This window comes from Sus scrofa, chromosome 11, assembly GCF_054392235.1.
Source record: "Sus scrofa isolate SSC_HxYL_T2T_F1_AM1 chromosome 11, Sscrofa_HxYL_maternal_Yorkshire_Landrace_v2.0, whole genome shotgun sequence".
In the NCBI taxonomy this organism is placed as follows: Eukaryota; Metazoa; Chordata; class Mammalia; order Artiodactyla; family Suidae; genus Sus; species Sus scrofa.
Genome location: NC_139393.1, coordinates 33,101,944 through 33,129,107, shown reverse-complemented (window position 1 = coordinate 33,129,107; position 27,164 = coordinate 33,101,944). Strand labels below are relative to the sequence as shown.

The 27,164-nt window shown below is 37.6% G+C and overlaps 1 protein-coding gene across 2 annotated transcripts in view; it reads left to right on the top strand.

The window, feature by feature from the left end:
• DIAPH3 (diaphanous related formin 3) overlaps positions 1 to 27,164 on the top strand; it is a 501,230-nt gene that overhangs the window by 362,428 nt on the left and 111,638 nt on the right. For both annotated transcript variants that reach the window (XM_084982461.1, XM_084982460.1), the window contains 2 exons: positions 26,258 to 26,353; positions 26,838 to 26,897. In XM_084982461.1, the coding sequence (XP_084838587.1) occupies positions 26,258 to 26,353; positions 26,838 to 26,897 (156 nt within the window). The remainder of the gene's footprint in view (positions 1 to 26,257; positions 26,354 to 26,837; positions 26,898 to 27,164) is intronic.

Here is a 27,164-nt window from a genome sequence, read left to right as displayed (position 1 = left end):
AATTGCCAAATTAGATCAACTTCCCCTCTGGTTCAGATTCTACTTTGGTTTTTCTGCTTATCCAAAGATTTGTAAAAGAATGGATATATGTATATATATAATTGAATCACTTTGCTGTACACCTGGAACTAACACAACATTATAAAGCAACCGTACTCCAATATAAAATAAAAATTATGTTCACAGAGAACTCTACCCAATATTCTGGGATAGTCTGTGTGGGAAAAGAATCTGACAGAGAATGAATGTGTGTACATGTGTAACTAAATCATCTTGTTGTAGAAGCAGAATTTTACCAAAGAAATCTTTTTTTTTTTTTTTCTTTTTTTAGGACGACACCTGTGGCATATGGAAGTTCCCAGGCCAGGGGTTGGATTTGAGCTGCAACTGCCCACCTATGCCACAGCCACAGCAATGCCAGATGTGAGCCACATCTGCAACCTACACTGCAGCTCACGGCACAGCCAGATCCTTAACCCACTGACTCGAGCCAAGGATCGAACCCACATTCTCATGGATACTAGCGGGGTTCTTAACCTACTACGCCACAATGGGAACTCCTACCAAAGACATCTTTATATTAACATCACCTATTGTATTTTTGTATCGCTAAGCACAGATTCGATTTGTTCATATTGTAGGAGGAAATCATATCAATCAGTAATTTTGATCTTATTACAATATGGAGGCTGCTATAACTTTGAAAACATCAGCTGCATTTGTTGTATTATAATTGAGGACTCAATCACGGTTCCATCTTCTTTGTGTGTAACATTGAGTTCTCCTTAGACAACCATCTCCCTAATCAGTAGTTATTTACACAGTTGTACCCTTTGCAAACCAGTGGATTGTTGTCACAAGGAACCCTTCCATGTCAGATTGCCAATTCTGAATGGAATTATTATTTGTATTTGACGGGAAGTTATTCCCTTTAATTTTAAAGATAGACAATGAGTACTGTCTTATTTTCAGGCATAATCATAAATCTCTCCATCTTTTGAGAAACTTACTTCAGAGTTCTCATTGTGGCTAAGGGGGCTAGGAACCCAGTTAGTATCCATGAGGATGTGGGTTCGATCCCTGGCCTAGCTCAGTGGATTAAAGATCCAGCATTGCCACAAACTACAGCATAGGTAGCTTGGATCCTGCATTGGTGTGGCCGTGGTATAGGCTGGCAGCTGTAGCTCCGATTCTACCCCTAGCCTTGGAACGTCCATATACCATGAGTATGGCCCTAAAAGTAAATAAAAAATAAGAACATTTCATTTCTATAATCTGACACATTCTCTTTGAACCTCTTTTTTTCTCTCTTTATGTAAATCTCTGTTTTTAGCATTTACCCTGAGAAATAGAAGCCTCCATAAACGTTCAATTGTTTTAGATCGATAGAGCATAGACTTTTGAGCCTGCTTCTTACTTTAATAGAATGTAGTCCAACATTTGCCCTATATTTATACATATCAGGCATGGTATAGATCTCACCTCTTTTTCAACTATAATATGTGTGTGTGTGCATGTGTGTGTATGTGTATATGTGTGGTATGATTTATAGCTTTTTGACCTTTCTACTTTGATTCTGAAATATCTGACTGCAGAGGTTATAGATAAGTGACTGTGAACTTGAACTTCTCAGTGACTGTCCTTGGTTTCTGTTGAACTGGTTATCCACTTTACCTCTGGCACAGTCGTTCTTCCCTCTCTGCATTTATTTCTGATGTTCTCTTTGCTCTTTTCTCTAATTCTTAACAGACCAAACCTAACAAGATGTGATTGAACAATCTTGCATTCTCCAGAGTCTTCTCTGAATGTTTGCCCTTAATAATAGTTTTTTTTTTAATATACAAACCATTATAATGTTGCCATATACCTTAGGTATTGAATATTTGGTGATTCTCATTTTATTTGCTTTAGTCCTTTGCTTCTAATAGATTATACATTTTCCAAGCACATGGCCTTTTGTGCATTTTTTTATTCTTGTAGGACCTATCACACTGTGTGCACATAGTAAATACCACAGAAGACACTCAGATTTGTCGAATAATTGATTTAAATTTAACTAGTCAAAAGATATCTTTTCCATTTTGTGTTTGGTTGAGCATATTATTATTTATGTGTAGAGTAAAAATGTAGCTCAAACTACAGCCCTTGAGATGAATCACCTGCATCTCTTTTGGTAAATTAAGTTTTATTGGAGAATAGCCACATTTATTTCTTTGCATATTGTCTGTGGCTGTCTTTGTGCTATAAGTGCAGAGTTGAGTCATTGAGACACCATATTTGCTATCTGGCCCTTTGCAGAAAAAGTTTGCCAAATGATAGAGATTATTATTTGAGTTTTATGACACCGAGTTAAAAAAAAAAATGTTAACTTTTTTCTTGTCTTCCTGTAGCCAAAGCATGCACTTGCAAAATAGCTGATCTATGTTACAAAATGAGGATCTAGTAATTAAATGAGTAAAAATATATTGATAAAAATCATGGTAACTGTTAAGGAAAACTTCATCTTCTGGCACATTTCCAGAAGCATAAAATTACCTGGCTTTTTAGATTGTGTTAATTTGAAATGGAAAGTTGTACAGTTGAACTTTTGAAAAGCTAGCAAGAGCCTGGGCTATCAATTTTTCCAGTAACCAACCTAGCACATCCATTGTGCTCTTATGCTTTTCATCCCAGCTTTTGTCCCCAGTATTTCTGCACTATTGTTTGTATATCTTTTGAGATGGAAAATATCAATGTGTCAAAAGGTCATGGGGGAGCCAGGTTTTTATTTCTTTATTAATAGGCTGTTTCTTTTCACTTCCTATTTTTGGTCATTTTGACATTAAATCCTTAAAGTTGAAGGAAATCCATTCAATGGTATTGAACCTGGTCATGAAAGTTGCTCAAAGTCTAAAGTGATTATTTTGCTGAGTAAAAAAGGAACTCAGTAGTATTTGACTTTCAATGATGAATAAGAACACCCTAGGGCAGACTAGAAAAATTAAGCAGAGAAATTGAATATTTATGTGTTACTTGAAAATGGTATAAATAGGCATTAGTGTTTAGATGAAATTAGACATTATTTTGTAATAGGATTTTAAAATATTGCTTCTTGAATAGCTTACTTTCTCAGATAGCCACTTTTCGTCAAGAAAATTAGAAGCAGCATAATATGACCGAAGTTAACATCAAGGGCAGCCTTCACATAGGCAAGGATGTCCCAAGGCAGGAAGAATTTGACAGACTCATGTAATACAGAAAATAGATGACTGTTTTTGGAACAAGCGATTCTTGGGAGACATTGCTGGCTAGAGTGAATTGTCACCATAGAACTTTCACCAATAATTATCATTAATGGGTAAAAGTGACAGTAATTTTAGTTTAATATAATTCTTTGAATGTTCGTTTTTAAGCTGTTAGTCATTCAAGCAAGAACTCTGTCAGAGTAGGAACACTTTTTGTCAAATTAGGGTTGAGTCAAAAGCTCCATCACTAACTTTCAAGAGGGTTGTATGAAAGATCACTGCATCAGGAGGCTGGGGAGTTTCCTTCCAAAGCCATCCCACTCTGACTCTTTGACTTGTCTTTAGTTATAAGCTGCTAAATGTGCAACAGTTCCTCTTTTTAACTTAACTGCAGAATAACCTTCAAATGTCATAAAGTCAAGAAGATTGGTGAATGAAAAGGACTGTCTTTATTCAAAAGCCAAGAATTAAGGAAAAGAGTTTTTCTATTGCATTCAGGTGTATTTTATAAGTGCTGATACTGCTAATGCTGAATTGCAATTATGACCTTTTGTTTCCAATGGATCTTCTTGATGCTAATTAGATTGTATTTTCTCTTGGCTTCACATATGAATGAAAGTACTTTCTTTTCTTTTTATTTGCCCTCCCTTATTTATTTTAATATGGACCATGTTGATCTCTCAAAAAAGCATACTCCCTTTTGATAGTAGGCACTCATTTATTTCTTGATTGCATGAAGTGTTTATTAAATAAACATTAAATCAGTAAATAAATCTATTAACTACTTTAACAACAAATAACAACACAATTGTTTTGTTGTCCTTATAGTATAAAGTATTAAATACTTTAATAGATTAGTCTACCATTTTGCTGGGCCTTTATCAATTATACTATGATTTCAGCTCTGGTTGATAAAAATATGTCTGATCTTTTTATGGCTAAGTAGTATTCCGTTGTATACATGTATATCATCTTCTTAATCTGTTCATCTGGTTTTTTTTTTTTTTTTTGGAAGCACCTTTCATCCTTGCAGAAAGACCCTAATGTTGCTCATGTTCCTTATAGACTTCAGCCTTTGGAGAGCTTTTCCATGGGATGCTCAAGGAACTTGGTCCAAGGAAGCATGGGGTTTGGGTTATACTGACTTGAGTTTGGGTTCCAACTGATTCATCCGTTTCAGCACTTTATGGTGCTCAGTGTTGCATTCTGAGGAAGTAATGTTTCCTAAAACATGGCGTCTGCTGAGATTGAACATAAAAATGGGTTCATGTTAGGATCTGGAGGCATAGTGTGGAGCTTATAAACTATTTCTTCTGTGCCTGGAAAATTAGAAGAAGAGCTCAAGTGATATCAAGCTTTACTCAGAACTACTGTACTTGTATCTTGGGGGAAAGCTTGGGAAGTATTGTTTTTCCATCTTTTCTCTCGCCTAGGAGAAAATTCCCATTTTATGTTGAGCACTATGCTATTCCTAAAGTAGTGCACTTTGATGTAATAGAAATAAAATCCCAACTCAGCTGCTATCCATCTACTCTAAAAAGGGAAATGTAAGAAGAGAAGGGGAAAATATCTGCAACAGTGTTTATTTAGCATTATTAGAATCTGAAGAACTCTTCAAAGTCTAAAAATTTCCATTTCATTATTACAGCTTAGCTAAGGGAGGCTTGTGTGTGTGTGCATGCTTTTAGCCTGCCTCAATTTGAGATCAGTTAATTTTGAAAATAAAAATGAATAGTTTTGAGAATTTGGTATATTCCTCAAAAACTCATCAGAGTCCTCTTTGGAGTAAAAAGTTTATCTCATTTCATTAATTCAATTAGATTTATCTTCTATAAAATATGAACAAAGAAGAATATGATGTGAAACATTTCAATTAATATTCTGATTTAGCTATTAAAAACCTGCTTCTTTGCACATGAAAATCAAGCATTCTATTATTTTGCAATAAATCTCATAAAAATAAAATTAGTCATGTTTCTAAAAGTAAACCTTTTAATTTCTTTTTTATTAAGGTAATGTTTTTTTTTATTTTTTTAAATTATAGTTGATTTACAACATTTCTTCAATTTCTGTTGTAAAGTGACCCAATCACACACAGTTCTCTGTGCCGTGCAGTAGGGCCCCACTGCCCATCCATTCCATATGTAACAGTTTGCTTCCCCAAACCCCCAACTGCCCGTCCATCCCTCCTCTCTCCCCCTGGAAACCACAAGTCTGCTCTCCTTGGCTGTGAGCTGTTTCTATTTTGCAGATAGGATCATCTGTGCTGTATTTTAGATTGTACCAATAAATGATATCATATAATATTTGTCTTTTTCTTTCTGGTTTACTTCACTTAGTCTGAGAATCTCTAGTTCCATCCATGTTGCTGCAAATAGCATTAATTTATCTTTTTATGGCTGAGTAGTATTCCATTGTATATGTGTATCTCATCTTAATCCATTCATCTGTTGATGGACATTCAGGTAGTTGCCATGTCTTGGCTATAATCTGTTTCTAATACAGTGTCTTTCCGCAGCAGATATTCAATAAACACTTTTAAAGTATTTATGGAATTTGTGTCTGTGGAGCAAAAGTTCCTCCAATTGTGTATATTCTATTTGAGTAGACTCACCTAAAGGTAAATTGACCCTATCCTAGGACAAATATGACATCTGTCAAATTTGTTTTGTTGTCCTTATAGTATTGGTAACAAATAGTTATTTCAGTCAAGAGAATAAATTCAAGTTTTCAAAGAAGTAATGATTTGTATAAATGCAGTTTAATTTCTGTCTGAACCACCAACCTTCCTAATGGTAAACGACTTAGACAATTCTCTGTCTCTGTGTTTTAGCTCGGTAATTCAAGTACAGAATTCAGTTTTTCATGTTTGAAATTACCTTCCAAGCTCTCTTCCTAAAGGAGATCCCAAGCCTGACAGTTGACCCAAGGGACACTTCTAAGAATGTGCATTCTTCTTGGTTCCGTTCTGTGTGGGCCCAGAACACTCTCCCTGCTTTGACAAAATTTCTCCTTCTGCTTTTGGTAAAGGTGATATCTGTTTTGCTCTTGAATTGACCCAGGATACAATAAAGGTGATATCTGTTTTGCTCTTGAATTGACCCAATCCATTGTATTGCTCCCAGATTTGTTGCTGATTCTCAGAAGTATCTCCACATTTTTTGGTTGAACTTGGACTTTCTAACTTTTTTTTCTTCTCCAGCCAGTGACCACAGGGAGTTACTCTGCTCCCCCCCACAGCTCTCAAGGCTGGTGGACTTCTACAGCCCTCTCGTGCCTAGACATGTTTCTTGGCCACCTCGCGGGAGCACATGATGCATCTGCGCGATGCTTCAGTGGATCTGTGCTCTCCAGATCCTCTTGTTGGACACAAGATGCTTCCACTCTTGAATTCCACTGTCTGTGACTCCATGGGAAATTCTGCCCTTTAAGTCCCATTTCCTTCTGGAATGGAGCAGTGTTCTGTGATCCTATACTGCATTGAATCTCTTCCTTTCCTAGTCTCCCAGCAGGTGGGAGCATCTTTTTTATTTATAACCCAAGTACATGGTGTGCCTTCTCTCCTATGTGGATAGTTCCTATATTTGAATGGTCCTTCCACCTTCCACATTATGGTGGAAGAAGGGAGGGTGGGCTGGCATCTGAGCAGCAGTGCTTAGCCCTCTCTTCATCCTTTGAAATGCAGAATCTTGAGTTAGATGGATACCAAATGAATGCAGTCTGAATCAAGCCAGGACTCCCAAGCCTGGGAATCCACTGGGATGAGTAAATTAAGACACAGAAGTATGAAATTCATATTTGGACATTAACAGAGAATGTAGCAGGCCTGGAATGATCTTTGGGTAGAGCTGTGGGAACAGAGAAACTAAAGTAGAAGACAGGAGAGTGGGCTGTGTTTTGGGTTTTTCCTTCATCCTGTAGACACTCCAAGGGCATTACACAGAGCAGTGACAGCGTCGTCTTTTAGAGATGGCTCTGATGGCCCTATGCTAGGACAAATATGACATCTGATTGGCAGATGGATTAGAGCATGTGGGGGAAGTAGAAAGACTGAGACCAGTTAGGAGACTGTTGCAGTTTTGTAGGAGTTAAATGCTAAAGACCCAAACTAGGAGGTATTAAAAAAGGGAAGTCAGGATGGATTGGAAAGGCATTTTAGAGGTAATACCATAGGCCTGTGTAGCTGATTAGGTTGGGGGAGGCTGGAAAAAACTTTTATGACCAGAGTGGATGATGCCCACAGTGGCTTTTGAACATGTTGATTTTGCATATCCTATTTAAAGCCTTTTGATCTGGGGGGTAATTTTACCTGCCAGGACCTGGCATGGGGTATGAAATAAAACTACTAAATGTTAACTCCTTTCTTAGAGGAAACAAACTTTGTTACCAGAGACACTTTAGGCATTTTAATGATTGCACTAACCAAGAACATTTAAAAACAAATCATGCTAGTTCATGAAGATAAGCTGCAGGCAGTCCTCCCCTCCAGTCTGACTGAGGGTTGGGATGCAGGCAAAATAAGACAGAGAACATGTCCCATTATCCACTTAAAGGACAACGGCTCACACCTCCAGTTTCCACTTCAGCTGATATCAGCTCAGATGTGCATTCCAAGGCTCTGGGATTCTCAGCATGGAAATTTGTTTTCATGTTTGTTTATCTGGTATATGTGATGTCTTAGTGTTTTGTAACTGTTTTAAAAGCATTAATCACATATTATCTAGCATAACAAAGACAGTCCCAAAGTTCCTGTATGACTTGCTCTTGTGGTTTTAAATTTCTGACAACAGAAAAGGTATAAAAATTGGCATTGGAGTGCCTGCCTTCATTATTACTGTAATGTTTAAAAATTATCCTTCCTATCAAAATGTCACCTTCATTTAAAAAATATTTGTTGAACACATATTATGTTGAGACACTATCTTAAGCCCTGGGGATACAGCAGAAAACAAAACAAGCAAACATCCCTGCCATTGAGGGCTTGTCTCCTGGGGGAGAGGACTGACAGCATTTAATATAAACTGTAGTGTTAGACATCAGTAGCTTCCAAGGAGAATGAGGGGAAGCAGGGGCAGGAGATAGGAAGTGTGGGAAGGAGTGACTTTTGGGGGGGGGGCAGCACCCACGGCATATGGAAGTTCCCAGACTAGGAGTCTAATCATGGCTGCAGCTTGCCAGCCTACACCACAGCCTCAGCATCGCAGGATCTGAGCCACATCTGTGACCTATACCAACAGCTTTCAGCAATACTGGATCCTTAACCCACTGAGCAGGGCCAGGGATGGATCCCGAATCCTCATGGATACTAATTGGGTTCATTACCCCTGAGCCACAATGGGAACTGCAGGAGTGACATTTCAGATAGGACAGTTTTTGGTTTTGGTTTTGTTTTTTTTTTCATCTGCCCCAATTCTCAGTGACATGGACAGTGTTCTCCCCTTGAAGTACAATCAGCGTCATATGGGTACTGAATGACCCAGCTTAGGGGTCAGTGTGACCAGGATACCAGCCCTGGCTCTACCGGAAGCTAAGGGACAGTGAGCAGACCAGTTAACTTCCCAGACCATATGTCTTCTCATCCATAAAACAAGGTTCCTGTTGACTCTGCGATCTCGTTTATATTCTGCCAATTAATTTTTAAGGAAAAAAACACACTGTGCTAGAGTCCAAGCCATCAAAATGTGTTTAGTTCTCCACTCACTCATTCTATAACACTGTCTATTAAAATACAAGCTCTATTATTATAAGACTCTTTTCATTTGCCAGTATGTAGAAATCCCTCTCCATAGGCAGGATGTTTTTGTTTTGCTTTCCATTTGTTTGTAGGACAAATGTATGTGAAAGTTAACCTGTTTAGAATATTTCCCCACAGTTTTTGATACATAAAAGAGAGACATGGGTTTTTAAAAAGTTGCTGATATGAGGAATTTGGAGAGATATGTATGTATGCAGATATGTATGTATGTATATGGATATACCTTTTTAGTAAGGAATTGTCTCCTGTCAGTTACCAGTTTACTTCTATACCATCTTAATTTTCTGAATGGAACATGTTTAGTATACATGTAGAACAGAAATGAAAATGTCATTTATTGTGGAATCAGTTAACCTTTTTACAGATTGACAACTTCTCATTTTTCCTGACAAATACTCCATCAGCACTTCAGTCCATTAAGAGCAGAGCTCATTAACATGCATAAACTAGCAGCCTGATCTAGTTATAATGCATCTTTAATGCATGACTTATACTGCACAGTGTAGTTCCTCAGTTTTATAATAAAAGGTAGAATGGCCTCCAGTGATCAACAAGGTTCCGATAGATTTAACCTGGATAAAACCTTTATCCACAACAACTGTCATTAGGAATGACTAACATTTCACTAATTAGCCCACCATTTACAACCCATAAGCTTCACACAGATGGTAAATGTTTATAAACACCCACAGATGTGTGCACAGCTGACTCCCAGTTATCCGCAGGAGGAGGGGACATAGATAATTTAGAGACGCTTACAATACAAACCCCTCATTTTAGCTAGTTTCAATCTCCTTTCTCTTTGGACTTTTTACCACAGCTGTTAATGAAGTAGCAAATTAACTAATCTAATTTCAACTTCTCCTCCTATTGATGCATATACCCCCTGGTGAAAGCACTAATATGTACAAATGTGGTCATGAGATGGCTGGCAAGAAGGTGAAAATGGGAAGTTCAGGCTTAGATAAATCTATGGAACAATGGAGGATTATTCATGTAAATTTGTAGCTTTGTGTCTAGTGAGATGTTTCAAGTTGTGAAACCACAGCAAGCCTCCCATTTTGACAATGTTACATCTAAACTCCCAGGAACAGAAGAGAGTATCTTCAGTTTGAGAGAAAGAACAGGCCACCATTTCCCTTGGCAGTCTGGTCCTGTGTAATCATTTATTTTCTGATAACTCATTCTATAATTTGGTGTCAAGCTTTCATTGTAATGTCAGCCTAGTTACTGTCCGGTCCTGGATGAAGATGAAGAGATGTAAATGTGATAATCTTTGCATACCAGGTTATACATTTCCCTTCTTCAGCCTGAGTTTTAGATCTTGCTCTTCTCTTGCAGCTTCTTAATCTGAAACTCCCACTCATTCTCCTTTGTGCACTGGGCTGCATTTCACTTGTCCAGGCAAGTTTAAAGGCATTGCTTGATTGGGGACACCCAGAGCCAGGAGCCGTGTGGAGATAACTGAGGTCCAAGACCATTTATAGAATGAGATGTGAAGGACAACCATTGTGCTTGGCAGTGACCTGCAGAATGTGCACCGTGGCTTCAGGCTGAGGCATTCACAAGTGTGAATACAAGTTGTTTCCCAGAGTTTCCTTACTCGAGAAACATTGCTTTATTTTAGCTTATTGAAGAGGAAAATTGATCATTCCAGAACAGCATGTTAGAAATATCCAGAAGTCTTTAAAGAAGAAATTTTATAGTGAATTAGATTGTGGTCAAAATTAGTGTCAAGAACTTGAATGGTAGAAGAATGTGACACTGAGGAAAGAAATATTGTACCATTGGAGCTGTCCAGTAGATCTGTAACTTTTCAGATAAATGATACATTAGTTTTCATTGTTCTCTTCATTGAGAACTTCTAAGTACTCGCAGGTTATATAACAATCCTATTGGATATTTCCCCAGTAAGAAAAGTGACTGAGAACTCAGTGCTTTGTGTTAGAGGGATCCTTTTATATGTACTTGCTATCAGACTTTAACAGGGGGTGCCATTCACTGAGATAAAGAACACCAGGAGGAGATGAAGGTTGAGGGAAATGATGATGAATTCACTTTTGTAGACCTTAAGTTTGAACCATCTGTACAACATCTGAGTTACCATGTCTTGTGAATTAGTGGGTGCAACCCAACTCATCCGGGTTTGCCTGAGTCTTTCCCAGTTTTATCATTGAAAGTCCAATATGCCAGGAAACTCCTTAGCATTTAGCAAATAGGGGTTGTTGGTGACTAAAGTCAGGGCTCAGGAGTAGAGCTTATGCCCACGATAGGAATTTGGAAGTCTCCATATTCAAAGCTGTGGGAGTTAAGTCCCCACTGTACAGAATGTGAGGAATGTTGGAAGAGGAAGAGGAGCCAGAAAGAGAGCTTGAAAAAGAGTCACCATGGATGTGGGAAGGGAACTAGGAGATGCTGATATCGTGAAGCCCAGGGAAGAGACCATTTCAAAGGAGAAGGGGTAGTCAGTATTGTCAAATGCTGCCAAGAGATCATAGAATGAACTGACTGACAATTGTCCCGTTGGCGTCAGCTCAAAGGAGAGAGTCGAAGGTTGATAAATGGATAGAGGAAATGAGACTGAAATGTAATAGGGGCTTGGGGGTCAAGAGAGGGCAAAACAAATGTTTGAATTTGTTTAAATGTATATTGGAAATGAGAAAGGAAAGGGGGTTTGGAAGAAATAATACTCAATAGAGCAAGATCCTGAGGGTGGCAGGACTGAGTGCAGAGGATAAGATGTCAGCACAGGTGGAGGAAATTGTCCTGGAGAGCAACATGCTCTGCTAATGTGATGAATGAGGAGGAGGAAAACCTGGGCCCAGGTGCAGATACATTTGTAGATTTGATGGTAAGAAGTTAAGGGTTTTTTCATCAAGTAGTTTCTGTTTTATATCTGAACTAGAGCAAGTCCTCTGCTGAGGAAGGGCAGTTGGTCGAAAGGCCTGAAAAAAGTGGGAAAGTATTGGAACAGCCCCTGTCAGGGGAGTAGGAATGAAAACCTCCAAATAAAACATAGGTGGAGTGTTGGATAGTATGAAGAATCCAGCTGAGGTTGGCAACTGCGACTATGTACCAGCCATGATCTTGCAGTATTATTTTTCATTGGAGTTACTCAGCAGCTGGTGTATAGTGCTAAGGAGATAGAATTTTCAGTTCATTTAAGTTTCACTGGGAGTCTGTAAAAAGACCCCAGTGGAGGAGGGAAGTAAGGATATTGGCCGGCGAACCCGTGGTCAAAGTGATGGACCACGTGATGTAAGTTAGGTGGGTAAGGAAATGAAGACAGTGGGGCCAGGGCATTGGAGATTTCCATGGATGAGTGACAGGACTAGTGAGACAGAGAGAATAAGAAGGACAGATGGCTTATATGAATTTAAGTTATAGGAATAAAATAGTTGTGGGTGGTCACAAAGTTCAGATCATGGCTGTGAGAGTGGAAAATGGAAATTAGAAGGGATTGGGCCCTGGAGATGAAAGAGGTCAAGAAACTCATTTGCTGTTGGATTAGTAGTTCTCATAGGCTGAATGCATGAAGGATAATGGCAAGACTTGGCTGGAAGAGGAAGTTGACAAAATTGGATGTGAAAATGAGCAATGTCTACTGGAAAGGGCCAGGAGATCATTCTCCAGTTTTCAGGTAGAGATAAAAGGAATGTTCTTTGAAGACAATGAGGTAGTAGAGAAGTTGCTTATGTTAATAAGTACTGGCAGACATAGAGATCAAAATGGACTCACCTCTTGAACATGTTGACCAAGAATGATAGTGATGGTGGCTTGGCTATCCTCAAGGTTTTAACCCAACTGTAGCAGCTGTCCAGTAGGCATCTTATAGGGAGGGACCAGGACTGCAGGCTGGACTGATGGTGGTATTTCCACATACCCCGGCTCCTAGAGAAGGAAGATATCTCTGGTCTTTCTCTGTGAGAAAGAAGCCATCAGTGACCTGCATCTCATTTATTGCCTGGTTCTAGAGAAAAGCATCTGCCTCTCAATGAATTTGGGGAAAGCTAATCTGTGTTTGTTGGTTGAGTTCCAAGATATGAAAGCCACTGACTCTTTGTGCCTTGAAGCATTTCCTAAACAGCTCTAAGTACAGCTCAGCAAAACTGAGGATCTCAGTACTTCTCAGTAATCACAGGACACAAATACAGAGATCAAGAATATCACAGTATCAGAGTGTCAAGAAAAGTCTGTATAAGGAAAAGAGTATTAGCTTTAGAATCAGATACTTGTTCAAACTTCTGCTTTGTTACTATCTGTTGTAAGGCTTTGGATGCATTATTTTACCTCTGTGAGCTTCAGGTTCCCTGGCTTTAAAATGGATCTGATAATACCTACTATGCAGGGCTGGAGTGAGAATTAAATCAGAAAATCTAGGTAAAATGCTCCTCGTACAGAGGCATTCAGTCAAAGTTATGGTTCTTCATATATCTCCCATTTAGCTTATGTTCTTGTTCTTACGCATTATTTTCTAGGTAAAATTGTTCTCAAATTTACTGGGTATCAGTTTTTATTTGGGGGCTTCTGTATTCATTTTGTCAGCTGTCTATAGTTGAGGGAAAAAAATCTTCCATTGTTCTCTTGAGAGAGTTTAGCACAGTTTTGCCTCCAGTTTCTTTGCAATTGTTAATGAGTTCATCAAAAGTTCAGTTGTCTCCCATTTTCATTTCTTTTTGGTGTTATTTGCTTTCTTTCAAAGCATATGTCAATTCCTTTTCCTCACTTTCCACTCATTCAGACTTGCCTTATTGTCTTTGCTGGCTTCCTTTCTTTCAAAAATACATTACTGTTACCCTGATTGGGATTTTAACATATCTTCAGTTTGTAATATTAATGCCACAATTCCTGCATCTGATTGGGGAAGGAATACCATACTTGTGCAGAATAAATCTGTATTTCTTCTTTGAAAGGAACTGAAAAAAAAGTGAATATTTAATACTTTGAACCACAAATTCATATTAGAAATGAACTTAGAACTTAAATCTCGTAAAATTACTTTGAAAAGTTGGCAATAGTGAGGTGGCATTTTAACTAAGGACATTCTTGGCACCCAAAATGCTAATACACAAATTTCTACTGTATTCTGTGCTGTCTACAGGGTTGTGTGTTTTAGAGTACAAATACAACCTATCTTCAGAAATTTAAGTGCAAATACAAGTATCAAAGTATAACCCCCTTAAATAATTATTGGGCAGCCATCTCTAACCTTCTGCTTCTGTAATAAGCAATTTCATACCAACTTTCTTTCTTTTCTGGAACATTCCCCATATAGGTAGTCACAAATTATGTGTTGAAATTGCCCCTAGACTGTAAGCCCCATGAAAACAGGGCAGGAGCTTGTTTCAGTGCCTGTCACATATTCCATTGTTTTTGTAGAATTGAGTTGAAATACAGATCTTATAGTTTCATATTTCCAACTAATTCTCAGACAAAACAGTTTGACTTATCTGCCAGCACCTCAAAATCAGTTCATCTAAAACCTAACTTATCATGGTTTAACTTAACCTGGTTTTTATGTTCTCACTTTGGGTTAATGATACTACCATTTTCACAGCCACCCAGGCTTAACATCTTCACACTGTGCCAGCTTTAATCATAGTGAAGTACAATGTTGATTATTTCACACCTTTCAGAAACATTCTATGGAAGTTCCTAAGCCTCCCTTCCCAACCGTACTTTCCCCTCCTTCCGAAGTGTGCCATATGCTGCTGTCAGAGTGTGACTGCTGGGTTCCCTCTGGGCCCCCTTCTGCGTTCCAGGTACCACTGCTTGAGAACAGCCCTCATGGCCTTAAGTCCCTTTATCCCAGCTTCTCCTGAAAGAAAATTCCTGTGAGATCTCTTCTCTTCCCTAGCATAGCCTCCCTTTGATTCTTGCTATTAAATTAAGCATTATTTTTTCTCCTTCTGAAATCATTTCGTTCTCTGTTAAAAAGCTTTGTGAGGAACAAAGCCATTGAAAATATTCAACATTTTCTGCTAATATATGAAAATATTCAGGCAAGCTTAAAAATATGTCCTAATATATTTTCAACAGGAAGTAAGCAGTTGTCAAATTTAAGCACTGTCAGGGTTATTTCTCAGAGTAAAATGAGGCTCTTGTGGGTAACAGGTTAAGCTTCTGCTGAGAATGGTGATGTTATGCCATGTAATTAACCTTTTCCTCTCTGGGCTACCCCGTGATTAAAGGATCAGAGGGTTCACTGTATGAGAGTCACATCTTGTTAAATGTCATTATCATTACACATCTACATATGTATTTAAGTGGATACATTATTTTCCCTCTGACATTCTGTGCTTTTGCATCTGAGGCTCTCTCTTAACAACCTAGACCCTGTGCAAAACAAGAGGACAACTTTGGCAACATTCTTTTTGCCAGGGAGTCAATACTAATTTTAAATTGTGTTTTCTTTAGTAATTGTTAGAATAGATCACTGTGAACAAGCTAATCAAAGTTCGTCACTTAAATACATACATGGTAGACATTTTAACAAATATTTAACATGAAAAGAATGATTAGGTCATGCCAACATCATGTGGTAGAGTAATTGCTAAGCAGAAAGTCAGAAAGTTTATCCTTTGCTTTGGAGCTAATAGATAGATATGAGTGGTCATAAAAGCTTTTTTCACTTATGTTGCGGATATGGTCCACATCAACTATTTAAATATATATATAAAGAAGAAGGAGTTCCGATCGTGGCTCAGTGGTTAAGAAATGCGACTAGGAACCCGAGGTTGCGGGTTCGATCCTTGGCCTTGCTCAGTGGGTTAAGGACCCCACGTTGCCGTGAGCTGTGGTGTAGGCCAGCGGCTACAGCTCCAGTTAGACCGTCTAACCTGGGAACCTCCATATGCCTCGGGTGCAGCCCTAGAAAAGACAAAACAAAACAAAAACAATTTAAATATGTTTCATTATTTTTCATCTCAGCATATTTTAGTCCATGAATGTCATAGTTTATTTAGACTGTCTCTTGCAGATGGGCATTTAAGTTGTTATAAACAGCAGTGTGATGAACATCCTTGTACATATGATCTTGCATGTCTGAGTTATAAGTAGGATAATTTTTTTAGGAAAAAAAATATTTCTGATTGCCAAATTGCATTCCAGAGAGGTTGCATTAGTTTTATGTTTCCACCAATAATGTGTGGAATGGCCTCTTTTCCAACCTTTATGAATTATTCTCATTTGTTATTATTGCTGTGCTGATAGGTGAAAAATGATCTCTCATTGATGTCTTTGGAGTATCTTTAATTATAAACAAGGTTGAGATTATATCCTCTGTATAAAAGCTGTGTTTATTTGTTTTTATGATGGATTTCCTGAACATATCATTTGCCTGATTTTTTTGGTTATTTTATTTATTTATTTATTTTGGTTTGGTGAATTGGGGGGGTTGTTTGTTTGGATTTGGGTTTTTAACTGAGTCATAATGTTCTTTATTTCAAGAAAATCAGTTTTAGAGAATACCTGTTTTCAAATATTTTTTCTAGTTTCTCCTTTCAATGTTTGTGTAGACTTCGTCCTTGTTATTCTTATGATTTGTGGACATTTGTTATAGTATAAACTCTATGACATTTGGGTATTCAGATTTTTCCTAGGAAGAGCTTCCCACTCCAGAACTCATGAAAATATACTTTTCCCTACTTTATGCTATACTTTCCCATTTAATTATTCAATATTGAAATGTTTGATCCACTTGGAATTTATTTAGGTGTTAAATAGTAGGGTGAGATCCAAATAAACTACTGTCAATCACCACAGTAGTTCTCGAATATTTTCTTATCCTCTACTGATTTGAAATGCCACATTTATCATGAATTATGAGTTGAGTTTTCATGTGTATTTGGTATGAATTGCCAAGAACAATAGTTACTATATATTTATTTGACCACAGAACTGAACGAATCTCCTCCCCCCATCACAGACACACACACACACACACACAAAAAGCACAAACACTTTACTCCTGGGATTAGCATTCTTTGAAACACACTTTAGGAAATTCTACCTGTCTTAGTGAAATTGTGTTTTTGTTTTTATTTTTTAATATTGGTTGTCTATCACAACAAAACTAAGTTTTTGCAAAAATATTTTGTTAGGGCAAACTCATTCATTGATTATATGGTTTCTTTAAATCTTTCACCTTAATAGGTTTACATTCCAAAAGTGGTTGATTTCCATGATATCAATTTTGTATTCTGCAATTTTACTGAATTCATGGATGAGTTCTAGTATTTTTCTGGTACCTTCTTTAGGGTTTTTATGTATAGTATCATGTCATCAGCAAACAGTGACAGTTTTACTTCTTCCTTTCCAATTTGGGCTCCTTTTATTCATTTTTCTTCTCTGATTGCCATGACTAGGACTTCCAAAACTATGTTGAATAACAGTGGTGAGAACGGACATCTTTGTCTTATTCCTAATCTTAACAGAAATGCTTTCAGTTTTTCACTGTTGAGAATTATATTAACAGTGGGTTTGTCACATATGTCCTTTATTATATTGAGGTAGATTCCCTCTATCCCCACTTTCTAGAGATATTTGTCTGGAAGTTTGTCACTCGTTCACATTATTTTTTAAAATAAAAGAACCTTCATGAAAAAATTCCAGAAGAAGGTAAATATAGATATGTTCATGAATTAAACTAAATTACTATGATGCCAAAGTCATTTTCTTACAACAGAATCTAGATCATAAGTATTTGATTTATAACAGTGTATTTATATTACCACTTTTCCTCGGTTGTTTATATAATTAAAATAGAACCATGCTTTATACATGACATCCAATACGTTGTTTTTTTTTTTTTTTTAAGACTGGAGAGTTCATATAAGAAATATTCTTAATTTTATAAATATCTCCACAACTTTACTTATAAGACATGAAATAATTTAGATTCCAATCTGGATACAATATAATAAATAGCATAATAACTATGGTTTGCACATTCAAATGTATCTACAAAATATTTTTCACTCAAGCTTTATATTTGTATTTATTTATTTATTTATATATTTAGTCTTGTATTTTATCCAGAGCAACTAGAAAATGGCCCCATGATCTGTGCTCAGAGTGGCAATGACAGTCGCAAGTCCAAGCACATTCAAGGTAGCAAGAATGGGTAGCAACATGTGATGGCAGCCACAGGTCTCACAGCTCCCATAGATATTTAAGATAGGAAGAGGGGAGAGGCCTCTTCTATTCCTAGAAACACCATGCAGATGATCACTTATGGCTTGTCAGTAGGAAATGCATCATATGGCCACCCTCAGCTTCACTTCAAGGGAGCTTTGAGATAACGGTCTAACACGCCGAGCCTCTGTAGTTGAAGCACACAAGGAGAGGGTAGGAGATGGATATGTTGCATTTGCCATTCAGTGGTGTGTGCCATATTAGTGAATAAAAATGATCACCACAATATTAAAAAAAGTAGCTAATATTTATTGAGGCCTTACCACATGTGAGGTAGTATCCGAAGCTCTTTTCATATATTACCTCACTTAATCCTCATGGTAGCCTTTTGAAACAGATATAATTATTATCCCCTTCTTCTAAATGAGGAAATAGAGAAACACACTGTGGTCTTTAAGGGGCATACAACTAGTAAGAGCCAAGATTTAGTCCCAACACTTTGACTCCTTGATTTTGCTTAATTGGTTTTGTTATTGCTGTTTAGGGGGAAAAACAAACAAACAAAAAAAACCTTCTCTGTAAAAGATTCTAATTTTTTCCTTCTAGTAACAGGAAATATATTGAATTCGAGTTATGCAAATAATGAACAATAGAGAGAAAACAGAAATGTTAAAATATTAGGTTTTTTAATGTAAAATTCCACTTCTCATGGTTGAGCTAGTCATTTAATTACAGTATAAAAGTGAACTGTTCTAATTATCATTTTATTAGTGAAATCTCAGTGAACATTGGCTTTCTAACTCCCTTGATTTCAAATAAATTTTCAGCTTTCACATCTAGATTAAGACAAGTTCAAAGACATTTTAAGTTATTCCTGTCTTTTTGTTGTCTGGGTTAAGTAGTATTTTGAGCTTTGTTCTAGAAAGTTAAAGACTGAACTAGATTATGAAATAAAGCCAATAAAACCTGGTTCCCCGTATGAACAATAAATTCGGATTAGCTTGTCTCATGGCTTCCTCTCAGCTCTCTTTTCTTATATCCACACCACACCCTTCCCAACAGAGGTCATGCTCTAACATAATATCAATAGTGACCACACAGAGATTAACTGTTACGTTCTTATAATGTGCCAGGCAATCTGCTGAGTGTTACACGTGATTTATCTCCTTTAATTCTCCTAATAATCATATGAGGTAAGCACTATTATTAGTCACACATTAAAGTTGAGGGGAAAAAAGGGTGGGGTTAGTAAAGTTAAGTAATTTGCCTGAAGTCACAATGATTTCTAATTGGAAAGCCAGAACTTAAATACAGGTTGTTTCAATTCAAAACTTGCATTCACTACCATTTCACTATGCTTATGTTCTTTTATATAGCTTCAAGTTTGACCACTGTGTTTCTAAGATCAGCCTATTAGTGTAACCAATTCCTCTTGCCTAAGTTTTAAACCTGTGAAACCATCAGCCTTCTAGATACCTTTAATCACCTGAAGCTGGATATCTAATGAACTTCACAAACTATCCAGACTGAATCCTCCTGGCTCAGCCCATTCTAACATGAAACAAAAATAACCCAATATTTGGTTAATAATACCAACATATATCCATTTGGTCAAGCCAGATACTTGGAAATTAGACTCAACTTCATTTTTTCATATATCCATACAGACCAAGATTTTTCTGTTCTTCCTACTTTCTCTTTTCCTTTTTCACAATTTCTGTTCTTTACTTGGGCCCTCACAATCACATTTTTCCCACATTTAAATCACTAAGGAGTTCCCTGATAGCTCAGTGGGTTAAGGATCCATTGTTGTCACTGCTGTAGCTTGGGTCACTGCTATGGTGTGTGTTTGAACCCTGGCCTGAGAACTTCTGCATGCCGTGGATGTAGGGGGAAAAAAAATCACCATGCCCGCCTTCTACTTATTTTCCTTGCCCTTTGTCTTATCTCTTCTCAGAGTGGTTTTTCTAAAGTAGAAATGTGACCATGTTACTTCTTCACTTAAAACAAGTCAATGGCTCCCTTAAATATAAACCCCAGACTCCACAGCCTGGCATGTTCAGTGCTTGATGAGTTGACCCTTACCTGCCTCCTCAGCATCGCCTCCCAGCACCCTCACTGGTACCTTGCCCTTCACTCCTTTGGACAGTTCCTCCAAGTGTTTCATGTCCCCCATACAGCTGTTCTGTGAACTCTGCAGGGCCTACCCTCTTCAGGAAGCTCTGGCAAATGTAAAAACTTCTTTAAGTCTTAGGTATCCAGGAGGCTTTCTGTAACTGCTGTCCCTTCTCCCTCTGCCCTGTATCAGGTATCCTTCCTGGTGGGGCTTTTCATCACAATACTCATTATTTTGTACTGGACCATTCATTACCTGACTTCTTCCTTCTGTGATAAGAAAGCACGTTTAGGTCAAAGATCAACCTCTTTCTCCCTCATTCCTCCTCCTCCTTGGTTGTCTCTTCATGTCGGGAATCTTTCAGTTTCTTTGTATTTGTTGATGTGATTTATGCAGATTCCTAAAGAAATACAGTAGGCTCATAGCAATATATATATATGTATGTGTGTTCTGAGACTGCTATTTGTCAGTTCTTCATTTTAGACATAGAGTTCCAAAGTGGTTGAATATTTAGTTCCTGTGTGCCCTCTCCCCACTTACCGTCTCCTCATGTACCCCTCCTCCTTTACATCTGCTGTCTTCACATTATGCTTATATCACATTTCATGATCAAAAGAATAGCCAGTGTGTATAATACCACAAAAATGTAAATATTCTTCATGCTTCCACTTAGTATTCCTTTTTTCCTGTTGGACAATATTATAGGTTTATACTCATAATTGTTTTTAAATTTGCTTGCTATTTGTGTATACCTGTCACAATTTTATGCAAACTCTCTAACAGGTCTGTGAAGTACAGCACAATCATTTTTTGCAAATGGTCCATCCCAGCTGATTTGCTTTTAGTTCCTTGGCCATGGTTCTGTCCTATAGCCTGATCGTCTCCCACATGATCTCCTTATCAGTTCCACCCTCTGCCTGTCTCCACATCCCCTTGATTCTCCTTCAGAAAAGTCTCATTTTTAACTCTCCCTTCTCCATTTCCTTTGATGCTGTGTGACTTTTTAAAATATGATTTACAAATTAAGCAAGGTGATATGTTATTCATACAAAGCACAGTTTTGACTATTGCAGCTAGTCTCTTTATTCAAGAGGTTTTTCTCAGCAGGAGTGAGGCTATAAATATTTTGAATATAAATTGACTTGTTAAAGAAACTGAATTGTAGTCTACAACAAAAATGGCTAATTTTTATTTCTCTGGTTTGTACTAGAATGATGTAAATATGAGGCATTTAAGTATTTTATTATACCTCACTTGTGTTTTATCTATAACTTTTGCTTTAGTACCTGCTATTCCTTTTGCCGGGTATGCTGTTCCCTTCCCAGTCCCTGCCATGGCCAACTCCTGCTTGTTCACCAGGTCTTAATTCACTAGGAGTACTTACATATCCAGTAGATTCTTGCCATCATACCTAACAAACTTTTGTGCTTCTTATGGGCAGAAAACATTGCTTGTTCATTCTTGGACCTAGGTATCCTTAATGCCTAAGAATGTTCTAGTGCATAGCAGCCCTCAGTAACCATGTGATGAGTAAATATTCTCAATGCATTTTTAGCGTTTGGAATAATATCTTCATTTTATGTCTCCATTTTATACATGGAATTATTTTAAGAGTCTACTACTTCTTGATCAGAGTGTCCCTTAGAAGTGATGTTATTCAAGGACATAATCAAATATGCTATGAAAGAGTTATTTACACTGTATCTAAGACAATGCTTAAAACACAATAATCACATATTACATAAACTTCCTAAACTATATTGTAGAGTTTATTTATGAATTTATTTCCCTACACTTTTATATCACTTAGCAACTTACAAAGTACTTTCATTTCTATGATCCCATTTGATTCTCGCATGAACCCTAGATAGGTATCATCTCTATTACACATGTTAAGAAGGATTATGTAGCCAGTTGACAGCTCAGACTAGAATGAAGGTCTTCTTACTCCAGTATTGCATTCTTTCCATTGTGCCTGTGGGGAATGAAGGCTAAAGCCATCAGCTCTGTGGAACAAGACCAGGGATAGAAGTTCCACATGGAGACTGATGGATGGGAGAGAGAATGTTTGTGGAGACGCACAGGCCATTGCCTTTAGCTGAAGAACAGGTTGTGATGTTGGAAATAAGAGATAAGATTCAGTAAGCAATTGGAATCAGTGTCAGGGGCAAGTAAAATAGTTGGGACTTTATATTGTGGGAAGTGACATTGAAAATTTGTGATGAGGGGTCATGGTTCTGCTTTAGTGCTGTATGGGATGCATTAGAACTAGGGAGAAACTAGAAGCAATGTGACTTCAGGCAACTTGTGATATTTCAGATGAAAAAAATTTCAATTCTGGACCACTGACGTGAAGTTTAGTCAGAAAAGGAAACAATGGGTCAATTTTTGAGATATTGACATGTGATGAGCAAGGTGTGGCAACTGAATGGATATGTGAGACCAGTGAAGGAAGAAACAATGCCGTGTTGTGTACAGTGGTGGTAGGAATGGGCCCCCGCACATCCCCTCCCCATCGGTGACCTATATTCTCTGTGTGGTAACTCCTTCCAGCCGACCACATTAGTGCTTCATTTGTTAATCTAGTCAGCACATATTGCTGAACACTTTCTTTGTGAGCTGTTAAAGATAAATGAAAACCGCAATCCCCACACCCCTCGACCAACTCATTGTCTCGTGGTAGAAACCATCAAGTAAACAATATTATACAGGATTTATTGCCATGTGTACCACACGTGATTAGGACACAGTTCAGCCCACATAGGTCAGGAAGGCAGTCTCAGTTATCTGCCTTGAAGGAGAAGGAGGAGGTAGCTTGGTGAACAGAGTGGGAAGGGTGTTCTGTCTATAGAACAGTATGTTGAAACCATGAAGTTGATAACGTGGAACTGTGATGTAAGTTGTTTAATGAGCCTAAATGTGTCAGCATCTAATAACAGTGGGACTATCCTACCTGATGATAATACAGTTATCACACTCGGGTAACATAATTGGTACAGTATAATTATTTAACATCTAGCACATTTTTAAATTGCTCTAGGAGTTCCCTAGTGGTTCAGCAGGTTGAGGACATAGTGTTGTCACCTCTGTGGCATGGGTACAGTCACTGGCCTGGGAACATCCACATGCCACAGGCATAGTCAACAGAACAAAACAAAATTGCTCTAATTACCCATTGATATCACTTAATAACTTTTTTTATGCCCCAAGCGCTAATCAAAGATTGCATGTTGCATCTAGTTGTCATGTCTCTTTAATCAGTTTTAACCTATAAAGTTGCTTCCCTAACCTTGTCTTCTCTCTTTCTCCTTCTTGGTCTTTCATGATATTGATGATTTTGAAGAACTAAGGCCAGTTGTTTCACAGCATGTCTCTCATTTTGGATTTGTATGATTGTTTCCTCAGGTTGAGATTCAGGGTAAATATTTTTGTGCAGAGTGTGACACAGGTTGCATTGTGTCCATCTCACTGCATCGCTTCAGAGATAATTGTTGTCCATGTATCTCATTACTGGTGATGGCAAATTTGATTATTTGGGTAAGGTGATATTTACTAGATTTGTCCATATCTTGTTCCTCCAAAACCTTACATGCAATGGTCTTTGTAACCATTGATGATTGCTGCCTAAATAATTTTTACTGTGTGAATTGTAATTGGTCAGTTTTCTGTTTCCCTCATAGCTATATCTCTTATGTTAATGGATCTTGGTCCTCTTTATATCTTTGACATCTATTGGTTGGCATTCTTCTTTAAACAACGTTTCTTCCCCCATATTTAATATTTGTTAAAAATTTTTCGGTATCAATTTGGATGCATGATTCTTCTCCCAACATGTAATAATCTATTCTCATCATTACTTATCATTACTCAGTGTTCAAATTGTCCTAAATTTGTCCAAGGCTACCCTTCAGCCTGGCTGCTCTGATCTTTTGATATATCCCTACCTGTCTTTGAGCACTTTCTTGTTTTCTGACACAACAGTATTTCCCTGGCTCATTTGATACTTTCCTTTTTCTTTCTTTTTTTAGGGCCACACCTGCAGCATATGGAGGTTCCCAGGCTAGGGGGTCAAATCCGAGCTACAGTTGCCAGCCTACAGCACAACCACAGCAACACAGGATCCAAGCCGTTTCTGCGACTTATACCACAGCTGGATCCTTAACCCACTGATAGAGGCCAGGGATCAAACCTGTAATCTCATGGTTACCACTCACATTCGTTTCTGCTGCACCACAACAGGAACTCCCACACTTTCTTGATCTCAGCCCTAGAACCAGCCATTTTTCTAAGTATTCTCGTTCCTATTAGAGAATAATAAAATTTAGAAACCAAGATATCAGGGCCAGGTGTGCTCATCGCTACTGTAGTATCATTACTTACAGGTTGTTTGGGCCGCAGAGCTAGAAAAAGTTTTTAAAAGCTTAAGTTTATCTGATGCCATTAGATACAATCCAGTGCTTCGTGGTTCTCCCTCTCCTTCTCCCACTCCATATTTGTGTTTCCTTTCCCACAGCAAGCATCTCTGTTGCCAACAACATCAACATGTTTACCCATCTGCTCAGGCTTCGAATACACATACAATGGTTTCACAATCACTACATCAATACCACCACCAACAGCACATTTACTAAGAGAAGTTCAGTGTTTCGTTTTACTGACGAAATGTATTCACAACCTTAAATGTTTAGCTTTACCTGCAGTTCTTTTTAGGAAAAATATAGTTGAGTTTGAGTGTAAACCTTCAAAGATGGCTGGATAATTACTAAAGTCTCTGAAATATTTAATGTGTTTTAATTAAAATAACCATCCAGCCACTTTTGGCTTAAATTTACATGTATATTAACAACCTCTAAATGGTCTATTTCTCACCCACTTTTTCTGATTACACCTACAAGGTTTAGTACTTTTCTAAAAATGAAATAGAAGCAGATGGAAAAGGGCCGGTACATATTTATATTTGTATATCTGTTTATAAACTGTAAATGAGTATGTTATTTGTACTCTACTGCATTCATTTGTCATCTGTTCCTTGTAAAGGGATTGCGTCTCAAAAAAAGAAATAAAAAATAGAGGAAAATAGTTTTCTAGTACTTTAGACGTGAGTTTATACCAGCCACACAATTTCACAGAGAATGCCTGAAAATAACTTCTCTCTAAGGGACAAAAAAAAAGTCTTGGGCATGTCCATGAATTCTGGTTGAGCCAGAAGTTTTTCTTTCTTTCTTTCTTTCTTTTTTTTTAAACCATTTAACAAGATTTAGCATTGACAACTATAAATAACTATGATTATTATAAGATACTTGGATTTTTAGAGAGAATGGCTCTGTAAACATATTTTCATTACTTACATTCAGAATATCAATTTAAACCAATCGTAATGTGTGATACAATCCTTTAGATTTTTGAGAGCCTCTTTTGATTTATTTTTCATTATAGAAGACAAACTTTTCATACATTCTGGAAAAGTCTGTAGTGACTGTTCTGTGTTACCTAAAGTCTGGGGGCAGTTTTCCTCTAATATGAAAAACCGGTTGTTGGAAGTGTGTTCACAAAAGTTAGCCTGGAAATATAATTTTGTATGATAAGTTTAGATAGCAGAATCTCAATAACAACAACAGAAACGTTCTCCCACACCTGGTTGATTTTAGAATAGAAGCCGGTGCCTTGAAAATAACCCATTTCTGCAAGGGAAATGTGATTTATGATAACCCGAGACACAGATGTGACTAGAACCATATTCCATTTAAAGTTGTTGTGCCACCAGCCTATAAAAGCAGTGCTCTGAAGTGAATCAGTGAAACTCGGGTCTCTTTAGTAGACAGTAGCACAGGCACTAATGAGACAGATTTCATTAAAAGATTTGATTTATAAGGGACTAAAAGTCCTATCATATTTGGAAATTGCTGGCTTAGTCCTGGCATCTTATCTTTCCTCCCCCTACCATACCATCACCAGTTTCTCTGTAGGCCTTGACATTGCTATGGTAACCCAGAGGGCTGATGGAACTCCCTGCATCTCTTTTTACAGAGGGCGACGAGACAGGAGTGATGGATAGTCTGCTGGAGGCCTTGCAGTCGGGGGCTGCCTTCCGTGACCGAAGGAAAAGGACACCGAAGCCAAAAGGTGAACAGTATACTTGTTTCATGTTACTTTCTAGGGAACTATCATAAAGGATAACCCACTCCCCCTTTTTGTAATTCTTTTAAAGTCATGTGTCAAGGATGTAGTGCTCTGGGCAATAGCTCTCCAGAAGTTTCATAAGTTTGTTCAGTCTTTCTCTTGCCATGACAAGTGTCAGAGAGAGAAGTGTTCCAGTTGGCCAGTGTCACTAACACATTAACAAATCAATGCACTCAGCCTGGAAAAGCCTGATTAGTGTGACAGGTCTCATCTAAAGAACCATATGTACCTTATCCCAGTGGAGCTTACAGTAGCATAATTAAATGGGAAGTAAAAGTCATAACATTATTACTTCAAGTATTTCGGGGTATTGAAGCATTGCTTCGCCTCCAGAAATACTTACCCTTGAAAAAAGTCTAATACTGTTAAATTTCTTGAGATGAACAGACCTCTATATTAAGTTTCTTTTATTTATTTTTTTTAACAGATATTCGGCAAAGTCTCAGTCCAATGTCTCAGAGGCCTGTTCTGAAAGTTTGTAACCATGGTAATAAACCGTATTCATAAATTGCTCTTTCTCCTTATCTCCTTTTATCCTGTTGATCTGTGATTTTAGTAGGCTGTTGTGAAGTTCTCAAGTTTTAATATGACTTAAAAATAGGAAAAATGTGTGGATCTACATATTTGTGACGAGATTGTGCACTGCTATTTTCCATCCCTCCATTATTGCTTTGAGGTGGTGTTGAAAGTTCTACTTTCAGATCTCAAGTGAATGTTTTATATTTATTATTATTATTATTTGAAGTTGCCTCAC